The sequence below is a fragment of the Haliaeetus albicilla genome, chromosome Z (genome assembly GCF_947461875.1).
Source record: "Haliaeetus albicilla chromosome Z, bHalAlb1.1, whole genome shotgun sequence".
NCBI lineage: Eukaryota > Metazoa > Chordata > Aves > Accipitriformes > Accipitridae > Haliaeetus > Haliaeetus albicilla.
The window spans coordinates 26,190,988-26,207,087 of NC_091516.1; the positions used below are offsets into that span (position 1 = coordinate 26,190,988).

The 16,100-nt window shown below is 45.4% G+C and overlaps 1 protein-coding gene across 2 annotated transcripts in view; it reads right to left on the reverse strand.

Moving 5' to 3' along the window:
• PCSK5 (proprotein convertase subtilisin/kexin type 5) overlaps positions 1 to 11,246 on the reverse strand; it is a 264,696-nt gene extending 253,450 nt beyond the window's left edge. Inside the window, exon 1 of one of the 2 annotated variants that reach the window (XM_069775866.1) lies at positions 10,538 to 11,246. In XM_069775866.1, coding sequence (XP_069631967.1) covers positions 10,538 to 10,735 — 198 coding nt within the window. In that variant the 5' untranslated portion in view covers positions 10,736 to 11,246. The remainder of the gene's footprint in view (positions 1 to 10,537) is intronic. The other variant, XM_069775865.1, reaches the window with a different exon arrangement.
• Between the last annotated feature and the right edge of the window lie 4,854 nt (positions 11,247 to 16,100).

The following is a 16,100-nucleotide window of genomic DNA, read 5'->3' on the forward strand; positions in this document are numbered from 1 at the left end:
GACAAAAAAACCATCAAGAATTTCTAAGTATGTAGAAACCATATCCAGCTCAGGCAATCTCCTGAGCTGAAAACAGCTGACAGGAGTGTTAGGGATAAGCATCAGATGCTTGTTTTGTTCATTCTCTCCCACAGACAGCAACTTAACACCACTGCCATAGCCAGGCAGGTTAAGTGGATCTTCTAGCTGACCCAGAATGGCCTTGCATCCTTACAGGTCTATTTGAATAAAGGCTGTTCACATGAACAAAAATGTTATAGGAACTACTTCCCTATGCCCTAGATGTCAGAAGGGAGACTACATGCTACCATTGATTAAGCTAAATATTTAAAAATGGAAACATTATCCAATTCTAGGCTTGAATTTCAGCCACACAGCACTACTCAGTAACACTTTCATTGCCCACTAAGCACTCCTGCACAAAATCCTGTGGTTTTATTACAGTTTGAACAAGAATGATAAGAGCATGTAGCAAAGGTTTTAACTGTGACCTGTAACATCTCTGTAACTTCAGTTTGGCCTATTCCCTGCTGACACTAAAACGTCTCTAGAGAAAAAAAAAAAGGGAGAAAAAATGAAACTTGACAAAAGTGGCCCCTCATGGACGGCTATCCCTCATTTAAAAGCTGGCTGTCTCCCTGGGAGCAGATTCCTTCTATATGGAAATCTGTGCTTAGAATTTTTTTCTTTCCTAGTTTGTTTAGAACTATATAATCCATGATCATGCCTGGCTAACATGCCTTTTACAATCTCATCTCCATCATACACTATCATGTAATCCACAAGAATTTCCACAACAAGCTATTCTGGCAGGATTTCACGGTGTAGCTCTGATACTCTTCTGGACTTGCCAACGTTTCATTCCGAAGAGTTTTTCATTCTGCAAATATCAATCAAATTGGGTCAAGTATGTTGCCACATAATCACTTACTGTCTTAAGCTATATATCTCTGGCAAGCAAAATTATGTTTGATCATACTTTTTCCTGTGTTTGGCAGGTGACAAAGAGCACCACAGTTCCTCACTAGGGACTATACGATTTATTCACATCCACGGCTGACATATGTATCTCCCCACTTTTTGATTTTACAATTCATCATTTGGAGAGGAAGAGAAAGATATGCTGGTCAATCACAGAACCACAGAACACAACTGCAAAACATGCAAATATGATACTGGAAATACCTTGCCTGACAAAGTCTAGAGAATTATTTATGACATTGTACAAAGCAGTAATGAGGTTGTATACAAGCTGGCCATCTTTTCCGGTCAAGGCAAACAGATGCCAATCAAAACACAGCAACTGGGATGGTCATAGGACTGGGAAGCCTATCTTCTAGCAGGAAACAAAAGCAAAAGTGAAGGCTGGTTTCCCCTTCAAATGTGCTGGAGAAACAGACGAGCCACTTAAGCACAAGAACAGATATATAGTGGCCATGACTAAATTCAGTCTGTAAGTTGGAAGCCACCACACACACACACACAAAAAAAAAAAAAAAAAGCTTTCCAGACTGAGGACAAGTACCAAAACCACTTTTAAAACTGGTTAGTTTTAGACTTGTTTAAAAGGGGGGGTGAAATCCATTTATGAACACCTTAAGGTATACTATAGCAATCACTGATGATCTAGTCCAATCCAATATCCTTGCAATTTTTATATTTATTTTGAGCTGATGCTTTGCAAATTAAAAACTGTACCTATCTTCAAATACTACTTGATTACAGTCCCCTTCAAATTCCTGAAGTAGGGCACAAAATTAAACTATGGAACAGTAGGTCAAGACTATGTAAGTAACATTGATAAATCTATTTATTACAGCAGGGCAGCAAATGACTACCTGGCAGAGCTCCTCTAGAAACTGTTTTGGTCAACATTTCAACTAGTGATTTGAATATTGGCATAGGAAAGACACCTATTAAACATAACATACATGAAGAAGCAGAGAGGATCTGCAAGCACATTGAGGTGCAGGAACAGAATTCAAAACAAACTGAAACTGTAAAACGAGGTCTGGAAAAACAGGGCAAGATTCAGCAAAGACATATGCAAAGTACTACACCTAATCAATAATAAACCACAGGACAAATTCAGGCTGGAGAACAATGGGCTAGGAATTTGGCAGAAGCAATCTGTGAACCATAGCAGATCACAAGCTGAACTAAGTCAACAAGGTCAAATGGCTACAGGATAGACAAACACCATAATGGGCAACATAATAGGAGGGCTGTCCTGAACACAGCTGAAGGAATCCTTATGCTGTACTCAGCTGTAATGCTCTAGCAGCTCCTTGCTCAAGAAGCTCACTTCGAAAGACCAGAGTCAAACAGGAAGACTGATCAGTGAAAGCCTGACCTATATGAAACAAAGGAAAGGACTGGGCTTGGATGAAAGAAGATAAAGGTGGGTGGCAGGAAGAGCAGAACTATACAACTTTTCTGATGTTGTTACTCTTTATGTTCATAGAGAAACAAGAAATGCAGGCTTTGAACTGCAGAAAGAGAGATGGAGTTGAGGCTTCACCGGGGCAAAGACAATAATGAGCAACTAGAGCCTGGCGTTGTGGAGCTTCCTTACTGAAGACCTTCGAAAACTGGTTAAGTATCTGCCAGGAAAGATGTGGGCATAGCTGATCCTCCTCAAGGGCACTGTGTTGGACAAACTGATCTGTAGAGATGTGCCCCCTGCCCTTCACTTCTACAACTGTCATCTATTGTCAGCGAGAGGTCATGTCATACCACACATGACCACTGTCACACCAAAGGTATGATGCACTACTGATTTACCTCAGTATGTTTTACAGATTTCTTCTGGTTCTTCCATTTCAGTCTGGCCTGGTCCACTTTATGTATTTTGTTTGAGACGGGCAGTTCCCACAAACATTGCCATTTGTAAGTTGGACTTGCAACTAACTGTTATTCTTAAAAGTATAATTTAGTGTGTGTCTCCCTAAGGGCTTTAAACAAAAAATCATCACATAATTTGTAGCTTGACTACTATGCTGTTAAACAAGATTCTCATCTTCCCTCATTTTGTAACAACATACAAAGACTATTAGATTGCCTCTATCACCAGAACCCATTTGGCACAACCTTTTCTTCATCCATCTCCTAATGAAAGCTCACATTTAGTAGTCGTAAGCTCTGCTCTCTCTCCCTCCTCCCTCTCGCTTTTAACCACACAGACAAGAGAACTACTGCTAAGTATGAAGTAATTAGCCATGGCATACCCTTTGTATTCTCCACTATGTGCTGGTTTTCTGTTTTTGTGGCATGTGAGCATTTGCAAGAATGTTGTTTCAGTGCTTACATTTTCAAAAGATCTTTCTATCTGGTGGTTATTCTCTACCAGTCCCTAAATGTACTTTTTTCTGACATGAATAAGAGAAAATTCAATTTTCCTTGGTCTATCTTTGTAACCCCACTACATCTACATGTGCATACAGCTTAGAGTACACCTAGCTTTGATTGTTTTAGTACCATAGTCTGGTACTTGCATCTTTAATACTCAGGACTTCATTAAACTAATCCCAGGTATTAAATTTTAGTAAGAGTATACTCTGTTTCAATGCTGTGACCACACAGGCTCTTAAGCGGCATGTCTGTTCTATTAACTGTCTATATTATTATTCTGGGGTAGCTGAACATCTTTGCACACAGAGGCCTACCATCCTGCTTTTCTGAGTGATCCAGGTAAGATGGTGAAGATTATGGTAGCAAACTCCTTCCTTTACTGAAGACAACAACCTTACTTCAGGCTCTTTATCTTAAAATAAGCTCCCTTTTCTCTTAACTAAATGCTTTTTTTCTAGTTTTCCAATTTCAGCTACTTAGTTTGCAAAATTTTCTTTTGCCTCCCATCAGGAATAGATTTGGAAAATGGAAACCAGCCATTTCTCCCATTCTTTCTGACCAATTGATGTTGTTACACACCACCTTCTCACCGCCATCAATGGGACCTCAGGTTTGAAATTAACTAACATTTATTAACTCTTTGTGTGATTTGCTGGTTTTAAATCTATAAACTCCCAATTAAAAAAAAAAACCAACCAACCAACCAAACCTTTCGGCAAATCACATCAGCATTTACATTATCTAAAAAACCACATCTGTGTATCTAACAGTGACTCCTAGGCCACACCTCAAGCTTAGCACACTTAGGTGTCTTTTGGCAAACACTGTGTGTTCCTTGCATGAAGCAAATTGGAGGGAAAGGGTAGTCTGTCACTTGCCAAGGGTGGGAATTAGGCCACTAGACCCTGGAAGAGATCAGAAAAGAAGAATTATTTGAAGAATACGATTAGGAGAGGAAAGATGTGATCTTCAAAAGTGCTGACCCATCCTCAAGCCCTGCCTAGAATTAAGAAAGAAAAAGGAATTAGAAGGATCTAAAGTTTACTCCTGTGCTAACTAATGCAGCATTTCTCTCCCTTGTTGGAGCCACAGATAAGATATCTTCATCTCTTCCATTCTTTCATCACCTTTGGGGTATTAGCTGTTTGTTTCTCCTGCTCTTCTGCACCTTCAAAGAAAGTCCTCTGCCTGAATGAGAAACTCCTGGCACCTGATGACAGCAACCTGCAACTCATGAGGCACTACTTTCTAGAAGAGCACAAGCCTAGAAAACATTCCTTATTTTGAAGCCCACGCATTTCAAATTCAAATAAATGCATGTGCCCAGTCAGTTACTGGAGCTCCTCCTCTTTTATCTATATAAATGAAGAAGTGAGGGGAAAAAGCTTAAGTCAATAGCTCAAGAGCACAAAAGCTTTCAGCACTGGAGCCTAGAGCAGCATTCCCAGCTTCTCAGATGCTTCACAAGTCATGCCTCTATAAGCTGGTTCTTTTAGCAGCAAACCACAAATTTATATCCAGTGAGAAGCTGTGTTTACAAGAAATGAGGAAATTAATGGGAATCAAGATGACATATCAGTATACCTTAATTTTCATGGCTGTATCAAAATAAAGCTTCCTTCTTTCACTGTATAATAAGGAATCACCACGCTGTCAACACAGTCATAATATTTATGCCAATTGTACAAAATGCTACACAGACTATATGTTTAACCCTCAGCAGCTGCGAACAGCAAAAGAAACTTTCCCAAAAGTCAGTGACACATACTTTGCTCTAAGAGAAAGGTCTGCTTAGTGCAGACACTGCAAGACAGAAGGGCAAAATATGTCAGCAAGGAGCTGCTGGGGGATGCATTATACTCCAAATTGCTCCATCCAGCATGTAACTTAGAACAACTCCTTGGCTGTTTTGCATTATACTACCTTATCAAAGTCCCAGAGGGCTTGCTAGTCCAGACCACTTTCTTAAAAGACCCATGCAAAAAGAATAGAGGCAATTTTTTTAACATGAGACAAGGATTTACTCACTAGAGAAACTACTAATTGCACTTCAAGGGTAGGCCAGCAACCCCTGCAATACGTGGGAAAAGGAAAAAAAAAAAAGTCAACTCTATTCATTTATGTCCTGATATTACATGTTTGTGCTGTTTTAAAGCCCAGTGAAACACAGACCTTGGGCAGATTCTTTTGTAGTTTATAGTGATGCTTCACTGTGTTTCCTCCCTTGTCTTTAATGCAGCTGTGGTTATGTCACAGAAATTACATTACCAGTAACCAAGTATTCAAGCCTAAAGTTATGGGACAGGACTTTAACAGCCTTAGATGAAGGCCTGTTAATTTGAGTGTCAGCTCAAGTGGGCCCTACTGTCCAAATCAGAAGCTCCAAACTGGTGGCACTAACTGCAGCAATCAAAATCACTGACTTTCCAAAGGATATCCTGCCCACTTGTGTCAGTCAGTAAGGGGATCTGCTGCCTCTGTTTTTGTGATACATAACCTTTGTTCAGTCCTGTGGGGAAAAGAGTTTTCCAGCAGAAACTGAGCAACAGTTGATACAACGATAGGTCTAAGTTGCTGCTCTATGCTTTTCCAAGCCATAGATGAAGAAAATTAATGACAATGGCACTAGATTCACTGCAAGAATTCAAATATCTTTGAAGAACAAGCTTCTATGTCTACTGTCAACTTCACATCGGTAATGGTAAGGAAATACAGGATAAATGAGCAGTACATTGGAGCAATTTGTAGGAAACAAGAACCAGAACATGTAGCCTGGAAAAACACAGAGTAAAACAGGATTCTTTCTTTGTTGTGCTGTGTCCCCTAAAAATTAATGGAAAACTCCTCTTTTCAATAAGCAAAGAAGCTAAAGCTTCAAATTTCTGTAACAAGAGATGGAAGCCACAGAAGAAGTTTGAGAGCAGAGCAACAGGAGTTTACCAGAAGCTGTGAGTTGCAGGAGTTCTCAACAGCTCACCAGCGGGTGATCTCATGGCCTCTTTTAACATCCCTTTCTGCCATCTATTTCTGACTGACTCGTCCAGTCATTCAGGTAGGCTTTGTAGCTTTCCTGTCATCAAAGTGGCAATGGAAATCGACTTAAGAGGTATTTCAAGACTCAACTGGATATTCTCCAAATCACACGAGCACCAAAAAAAGGAAAAGCTAAATTCCGCCTGTTACCAGGAATGCACCAAATAACAAAAACTGGGAGAAGGGATGTTGTCCAATGTTTATGATTCACAGCCTTCCTGGGTCTACTGTCTTGTGTCTACTGATCAACTTAAGGTACCTTTCAATACCATTTTTCCACAAACACAACCCAAATATTGCCTACTCTTGACTGTTTTACTCCTAAACTACCCTAAACTCTCTCTCTTCCATAGCACCCTGCATCTCCACTCATGCAAAATTAACAGGGTGGCTGGTAAGAATAAGACCTTCAGAACCCTTCTGTTTTCCACTACTCCCTTCACCTCTAATTATGCAATTAACTGTTGTCAGAATAATCCTGGTTTGCAACTTTGCAACTGCACCTACTTGACTTTCATCTTTTATACACAGTTTCACCACCTCTTATCTTGAATATTTTAATTCCATTATTTTTCTGGGTCATTTGTACTGAGTCAGTTCTTTGGGCCAGCCATAGTGGGATTTGGATTTAGTTTTTTGCTCTTTCTTCTTAGAGGTGAGCTCACAATTTTAATTTAACCAAAACCATTATGCTTAATGCATTACACTAGGTTTTTTAAATCTATTTCAGATGATTTTTGGATTTGCATTTTTATGACATTTGTAATCACCTTCTTCAAGCAGAAGTAAACAGCTTAGCTCTTACTGACACTTGCAACTTCAATTATAATATTTCAGCTTACCTAGAAGAGATATTATCTGCAAAACCAAAGCTTAATTGCCTGGCCATAGCTGCTACAATATAGAGACATTAAGCATGTGAAGTCCTGCCTCTAACAGAGAATTCTGCTTACTGGTTATCTCTTTCAGTGTTTTCATAGCGTATTCAGCTAAGAGAATGTCTTTCAACATCTCATACCAAATACAGATTTTTAAATTGCTTGCAATTGTCTCTCAATAAAAACCAGTAGATTCTTGCCCCATTCTCATATCCTTTTGCACTTCCTGTTCTGTGTCAAATATCTTCCTGCTTTTCCAAATCTATGCAAAAAAGCCTGTTACAGGCAAATCTAACTCATCAGTCCAAGACCATTCCTGACTTCCTTTCTCTAAAAGTTAATACCTTACTGCCTTTACCCAGCTTTATCAAGTGATACAGTCTAAAAAGAGGGACCGATAAGCTTCACAGAAAACAATGCACATTTTTTTGCATTTTTAAGAAACAGAGTTATAGAATTATTTTTACACAGGCTTTGAATCATATATTTACATGTTAAACTACGTATGGTCAGACCACAGATATTTGGATTATTTTATGAACTCTGAATTCTCAAATTATAAATTCTATCTAGCAACCAGGTCAGTCTGATGAAAGTTGTATAAGCACTAGCTGAGAATAAACAAACAGACACTAGACTGACCACCAAGATACTAGCTAACATGCCATCACAGAAATATAATTTGGAGATGATTTTGCATGAAATAATCCGAAACTTAACACTGGCCATCGTGAAAAGATACCCATGAAAGAAAACTCTGTGTAAGACTTTGTGCAGACGCATGACACTTCTTAGGGCACATAACTATAATGGTAGAGTGTTGAGCTCTATGTTGGCACAGCACAATGACAACTAGCACCCAGTTACTCCAAATCAAAATACATACAGGAAGCTTTCTGGAATTTCTTCACATATGCCCACTGGCTGCTTCTTGTCCTTAAAGGCTGGTTACAGTCAGAAGATGAGGAATCACCCATCAGTCTAGTTAATATTATTACTGAAGTTTTATTTCTCATGCATCCATCATTTAACATTCCTATATTCATCTTCTATTTGCACTGTCCCTATCTGCATAACTAAGTCACAGTATTGGCTCCCTTCACATAAGCTCTCTTTTCATCTACATACCCATTAATGTATTTTCCAGTTTTTCATTATTTATAGTCTCTATTTTCTCTCATTGCCACCTGTATACCTGATCAATAATGTATCCATTATTAATATCTCATAGGTGTATACATGGCACTTTCACTGACACATAAGAAGCAATAGTGGCTTACTACATTTCTTCCTTAATTCAACATGAGGTTTGGATGTTCAAGATATAAAAAAAGCAGGCCCTGAGTTAGCCAGCTGGCCTGACAAAAGGGGAAGAAGCGCATCCTCCAACCGACTAACTGTTGCTTATTTCGGCACTATAAGGGCCCAGATAGGAATATAGAGAAACACCTTGAGCAAAAAATGTGTGTAAGACAAAAAAGAAAGACGTCAATGCAAAAAAATTTGCACTTGGATTCCTAAATGGCAGTTTCAAGGTGGGAGTTCAATTTTGACATGAAAGCTTCCTCCTGAATTTTTGTGCCTCCAGCTGGGAATAATATTGCCTACCTGCCCAAGTGCTCCAACAGGGAAGTTGGTACTCAGTTTTTCTAAGTAACTGCAGCTTTACACACCACATTTTGTGCTATCTCAGTGTCATTTTCCAGTTTTTCTTATGTAAATTATGTATCTTCATAGCCTGCACAGCTGTCTTATTCAGGCTTGCAATGACTGGGAAGGGTTGAGATGCGTGCTTCAAACTTTTGAGTCAATGATGCAGTACATGGGAACTCATTCTACAACACAAACAGCAATTGGGTCTCACTTCGATCCAGTTGATGTAAAAGGCCTGTTGTGTAAATGCAGCTGCGTTTTTGTGAGTCTCATAAGATGAAGCCTTCTGTACCTGTAAATGCTCATTTCTAAACTTTCAGTTCATGTAGTGTAAACTATTGTCTAGAAAGACTGTGCTTGGATGTTCGCACTGGAGCGTGCAATGGAATTGTTTATTTTCTAGGCACTCACCTCGCTACTCATGTTTTGAGGACAACTGTCAGGAAATCCTAGGATACTGGGCACAAACTCTGTCAGAAAAAGTGATCCTAGGACATTCTGAACAGCACCTGTGCCTAGCTGTAGCAGGGGGGGATTTTTCAGCGTGATGCGATCCAGCGAGAACCAGGGGTTTCCTCACTTGCAGTTCCTGGACCTGGCTGGATCCAAGGATTTTCGCACGGGTTGATCTCTGGATCTAGCCAGTTCAGGTGTTCTCTAGCGGAACATCTGCGAGCTCCGCAGAGCCCAGGTGCTGCCCAACCGGCCGGGCGCGGGCCGGGGAAGCTCTGCCTACAGCGCCGGCATCCGAGAGCCGACTTCTTCTCTCCCCTCGTTCCACCGCAAAGCCGGCGGAAAGCGGGTGGGCTGTGGGACAGCAGCGCGGGCCGCAGCAGCGGGCGGGCCGGCTCCCGCCCTGGGCAGCCCGGCGGTGGCCCCGGCGTTCCTCGGGCGCGCTGCCCTTCCCCGCGGGACCCCGGCGGCCGCCGCACGCCCGGTAGCCGCCCCGGGGCACCGGGGCCACCCCTGTCACCTTTTCCTTCCGCACGCCCCGCCAGAAGGGGGGTCGGGTCGCCCCCCGCGGCAGGCCGGCGGCCGCAGCTGCCACGTCCTGGCTGCCGGGGAGACGGGCGCTCGCGGCAGGACGAGCTGCTCCGGTATTGGCGTTTGTTTTGTTTTTTTTTTTTTCCTTTGCAAGGGGGGGCAAGAGGGTGCCCGGCGCGGAGCGCAAAGTTCAGCCGCCGCGGAGGCAGCGCCCCGGCCGGGTCCCCCGCCCCCCCCCCCCCCCTCCGGCCCGCGGGCGGCTCCGCAGTGCGCGCCCCGCTCCGCACCTGGCTGCGGAAGGGGCGCTGCGGCCGCGGGAGCGGCCCCGGCCCCGGCCCCGGCCCCGGCCCCTCCGGCGCGGCTCCGGCGTACCTGCCCCTGCGCATCACCTCCGCCGGCCCGCGGCGGGAGGCCGGGGCGGCGGGGGGCTTCGCAGGCCGCCCCGCCGCCGCCGCCGCCGCTGCGGCGGGGCCCGCGGCGGAGCTGGGGTCGTGCGGCGGCCGCCGAGTCGCCCGTCCCTTGCCCTTGCCCTTGCCCCTGCCCCGGCGACGCAGGGCGGCGGCGGCAGCGGACCCTGCCCGCCCGCCTGCCGGCCGCGCCTCCGGCGCCCGCTCGGAAGTAGTTGTAAGGAGGGTTACCTGTCCTATATTGACGTATCCATATTTGCTAGCTATCCTGTTGGCCTCCGGGAGCCCCCCAGTTATCCGCACAGCCCAGTGGTTGGTGTACAGGCGCGTCCTGCAGGCGGGCAGCAGGAACCCCAGCACCAGGGTGAGCCGGCAGAGAAGGTCCCCGCCGCCTCCGCCTCCCCAGCAGCAGCGGCGCTTCCAGCCCATCTTCTCCTCCTCCGCACACAACCCCCACAAAACTTCTCCTTCCTTCTTCCGAGGCTCTTCTCCTCACCTCCGGGCGGCACCGGCGGCGCGTCCTCCGAAGTTACCCCGAGGAGGAAACTAGGAAGAGCTTGGAGTAGTGCATTGAACCGCCCGGAGGTTAAATGATGAGGGGTTGGGAATAATGGTTATGATCGGTGATTACTGCTGTCCCCTCCTCCCGCCGCTCTTCGGGGATTAAGTAACTTGCTTGGAAAGCTTCTCTCACAGTTTCTGAGCGCCAGCTTCTCCCTCTGACCCCAGCTACATGGGAAGTCGTCCCTCCGCGGGGAGGAGGGCTCCTTCTCCCTCTCTCCGCGCTTCCCTGCTCTCTGACTTCCTTCCCCCTGCCAGCGATCTTCTGCCTCCTCTCCCGCGTCTGGCTTTTCCTCGCCTTCACTCTCTCCCTTCTGCCCGGGGTCCGGGAGCAGCTCGGCTGCGGCGGCAGGCGGTGTGTGAGTGTTGGCAGCTGAGCGCCTCAGTTCACTCCGGCTCGGCCGCCTCCCTCTCCCCTCCCTCCTCCGCCTCCTCCTCCGCCTCCTCCTCCGCCTCCTCCTCCGCCCGCCCTTGCTCCCGCCCGGCAGCGCCGAGGGCCAGGGGAAATGGCAGCCGCGCCGCCCCCCGCGCTCCCGGGCCCGCTGCTACCGCCGGCCCCGGGCGCCGCCGCCCCCGAGGGCTGCCCCCTCGGCCCCGCCGGGCTGGGAGGCCGCCGCGCCGCCGGCGGGGCTGCGGGAGCCGCGGCGAGGTGCGAGGCCTGCGGCAAGGCCTCGTGCCCGGCACCGGCGGCGACCCCCCCCCCCAGCCCTGCCCCCGCGGGGTGCCGGGGGCGAGGAGGGGCCGTGGGAGAGCCCCGCCGGCCCCGCTCGGCCAGGCCCGCCCCGCCGGCCCCGGGGGAGCGGGCCGGGGTGCCCGGCGGGACAAGAAGAGCTCCAAAGCTGCCTCAGCGGCAGTCAGGGGCTGTGCCTGGCGGGCGTCTGCTGGCAGCTGCTTCACGAAGGTTGCTCGGTGTCTTTTGGCGCTGAGCTGTCCTCCAGAGCCCGTTCGTGGTCACCGCGTTCGGAGAGAAGAGCTGGCGGCTGGCGCTTCAGCGGAGAGGCGGCGGTCGGGGTGAGGAGCACGGCCTGCCTGCTGCTCCCTTGTCCCCGTCCCCGTCCCCGCGCAGCGTGGCCGACAGCTGCCACCACCTTGCTGGGATGCGCTTCCGGCAGCGGAGCACACGGGAGCCCCAGGAAAGATGCGGCTGGTCGTGTCCTGGCCCAAAGGCCACCAGCGACTGGAGGTGCCTGAGTGGGGTGGGCGAGAACTCGATGTCCAGCCAAGACCAAACTGTTACTCACCGGTCTAAACCTTTAGAGCCACCACAATGGCTTGGGCAACCTGTAGATGTACTCCCTTTTATTTGAAATTTAGAATAAGTGTCAATAAAATTCAGTCCTGCCGACCTGCTGTGAGGATCCATTACAGGTTGTGAAGGAATGTGAACATGAGAAGTACTACTCTCATGTACTAATTTAAAAGATGTGGGTTTTTTTCTCAGAGGAACCTAAGGTGTCCTACAAAGTCAGGCAGCCATTCTTTTTCTCCAGGGACGTGAAGTATGAGAAGTTAAATGCTTTACAGAAAGTCATACAGTGAGATGGAGTTCCTCTCGCCTCCCCTAAAACCTGTGCTCCTACCTTTGAAACCACTGTTTCCCTAATAAAGTAGAAATAGGACAATGCAGACAGCCAAAACTACATGTTCCACCTTAAACTATCTCTGCCTTAAATTCATTCATTCTTCATTTAAACATCAGTATTATATTAACGGTGAAAGTCTTCCCACATCCTCTGATTGTTTTTAAAGGGGAGAAAAGGGGGAAGTTCATTCTTTACCTCCCTGTTTGTTCTATGTCTCCAAAAATTTATTTGCCAGTGATTAGCTTTCCCCTGTTAGTATTTTTTCCTTTGGTTTGCATTATCATTTGCCCAGTGTATTACAACATACTGTTTGCTTTTGTTTGTAGATTTAAGACCTCGACGTGGCTCACCTTCCCTGGGATTTCACAGATGATGGCTCACTGTTTAGCAAACCATTCGTCTACTAAAACCACAATTAACACTCTCATCGGATTCAGCAGCGCAGTGTTAGGCCCAGACGGTTACATCTTGCATCTAATATTCATAAATATACATTCATTGAATATGACATTAAATCTTCTCTAGCAATTAGCCCTCCTTATTGATTGGTTCAATGGTTATTATACAAGTCAATTCTCTTCCTATATCTGGAGTGCTTCAAGTATGTTTAAATGTGAATGGCCGCCTTACTGAAGTACATAACAATCAATGGGTCACAAAATCTGAACCTTGTGCAGTCTCAGTTTGTTTTTCTGAAGAGGATAAATTTAAAAATCTATTTTCTGATCTTTTCTCAGTGAATGTTACTGTTGTTTTCACTACCTTATTTCCTGCTATGGATGGTAGGGGTTTTTCTGGCACAAAAGGCACAAACTACAAGCAAAAAATAAAGCCCTGCTGCCATGTATCTACTTCCAACTTGGCTTATACAACAAAGTGTTTTATACACAGGCACCAAAGCCACTAGGAATTGATAGACTTGGTAAGTACATCATTGTCCCCAAGTATCTTTTCCTAACGCTGCACTGCATCACGTAGCATAACAAAAATGTTGTGAAAGTTATGCTTTACCTAAAAACAGCCTCTGAAAAAGGAGGGACATAGTCCCCAGGAGCATTTTTATTATGATTATAGAGTCTTCTTCGCTGCGGACACTGAGGCAGGTGGCAACTGTAGCTAGTGTGGGAGCATGTGGACATTGGTCACAATGTGGAGCATTTGAACCCGTTTCAGTGTGAACCCCAAACTGCAAAGTTTTGCTGAATATCTCATCATAGCCATATTCTCAGGGGGGACTGCACTTCCCGGCCCTGCCTTGCCCCTTCCCGCCCCCCCAAAAAAAAACTAACCACGCAAGAACTCCTGAACTCCTAACCCATGCCATGTTCTAAGCTGTTCCTTTCCAACAGAGCTAGGAAGTAAGTATACTGGGCACCAGCTGAGTGGAGACACCTCTGAGGGGACTGTCAGCAGTGGTATAGTTTTATTCAGCATACCTGCTGTTATGTGGACTGCTTGTAGCTGGTAGCAGAGGTTGCTTCTGTACGCTACTGGAGGCCAGATAGCATGTCTGTACACACCATGCTTCGGGGAAAGTTTTTCTCCTCTGAGCAAGGGCACTAAATTTGTCTATTTCATCACTATTGTCACAACCTGTGCCTTTTATCTCTTCCGTGCCCCCCCCCCCCCGCTTCGTACCCCTCTGCTATGATCAAAATCAATATCTGGCTGACTGCTCAAAATGCAAGTTTCCATGTGTCTCTGTCCTGTCCTTTATTTATTGATACTAATCCCTGAATCCCTCCTCTATTGTTAGTTCCAAATGATTGTGATCCAGGATCTGACCTCAGTCTCTGTTCTCACTTTCCTCCTGTTTGATCTCATTGCCTCTCTTCTCGCTATTTTGCCTCCCTAGTCCTGAAATTATTCTTTCCTTTCTAGTCCTTTCCAAGCCTGAAAATCCCTCTGGCTCACTAGCTCTGGCAGCCTCTCTACTGTGCTGTGCTTCATTTCAACTTTCCAGCACTTTTCTTTGTGAGTTTCGCACATCAGTGCTCCAGAGATGTGTTAGGCACCCTGGGGTCATAATTAAGGAGGAAACCACAGAGGGCATATATATAAAGGAAGTGGCAGCCCAAATTCCTCCAGGAACAAGTCCTGCAAGCAGACGTGCTGGCCCCTGAAGACCTTCAGGAAAAGAGAACGTTTTCAGAAGGAACTGAGAGTACATGTTCATCAGCTTTTGGAGGGGGAGAGTCTGGAGCATAGTAGATGAAAGAATACTCTTCAGGGAAGAGAAGAGAAATCTTCAAAGAATGGAGGTTGTGTCAGGGAGTCATCTGGAGGTTGTGTCAGGGAGTCATTTAGAGGTTGTGTTAGAAAGATGGATAGTTTTGGAATCCAAAGGAGTATTCAGATTTCCTTAGTTTCAACGAAAACTGTTTTTTATAAACCGTGCAGCTAGGTCACTTGACACCAGCCACCATACGATCCAATTTGCTGGTACACAGTTCTTTGATCTGCAGGTTTCCATGCTTCAGGCTTGCCTCTGATTTTATTTACTTTTAACTTGAACTGCTTTGAAAAGAATAAAGATGTGTTTGGGTTTTTTTTAAATAAAACGCTGTTTTTGCACATGATCAATTATATCAACAGTTTTTTCCTTAGCAAATACCTGCCTCCTTATGCTTTGAAGCAGGATGTGATCCCTGTTTTGAGTATATCGCTCTACTCATGAAAAGCCACCTATGTATGTCCAAATTTTGGGTGACAGTTTTCACCTGTACATTAGACACTTTTTTGCATTCAGCAGCCAATACCTCGAGATTGCTTATCCTCACTGGGCATGCCTTTCACTGTTCCTAGTGTGTACACTATAGGGTCTGTACCCCTAACCCCTAACCCTGTATACAATCCACAGCAAAGCATGACTTTTATGCAGCAATTGCTGTTCCCACTTCTTGTTGGTCACTGTGAGAGTGAGCACGATAATTGATAGCAGTCTTTAATGAGCCTTCTGGGAATGCAGAGGAGGAAAGCCTCCTGCCCTGAATGTAGAGAAGACAAGAAACAGGGCGGGTGAAAGTACTCAACTGGGATAAAGAGTCTGGGGCAGGAGAAAGGAACAGAAAGAAATAGGGATGGATATTTGGCAGAGCAGTCATCTGCCCAAGGTGTGCTCCACCCCAAGCGTTGGGTTTCATCAGAGCAATTTAATGGCAGAAGTTCAGTGATTCACGTAAGGAAATAAAGGGCAGGATCTTTTATTTCCTGTCTGTTGGTAGTGAAGAAATAGAATTTGGGTCTGGACCTTGGAATAGGTGTGAGTCTGAGTTTTTCCTGATCACTGATAATTGGACTGATACTGCCTCATTCAGTTACCATGTGGATTTAATTTTGTTTTTATGAATAAGGCTGCACTGCATATTTTTCCATTCTGTTCACCCTGTGCTTTCTCTTACCTTTCCTTCTTTGATTGTGTTTATTGTCTTTTTTGAAGGATTGGCTCCCACCTCATTATAGTTTTGACCATAGAGGCAGGCACAATTTGAAAAGATGCTAGCGTTAGTGGCAAAACTATCTGAAGAGTCTCCCACTGCTTGTACTGATGCCTGTACCAGCATGCTTGTTTGCCACCTTCCCATTCGTGCAGATGCATCTCTTTGATTGGGCTGAAATCTAAACAGTATCATTAAAATAATGGTAACTTA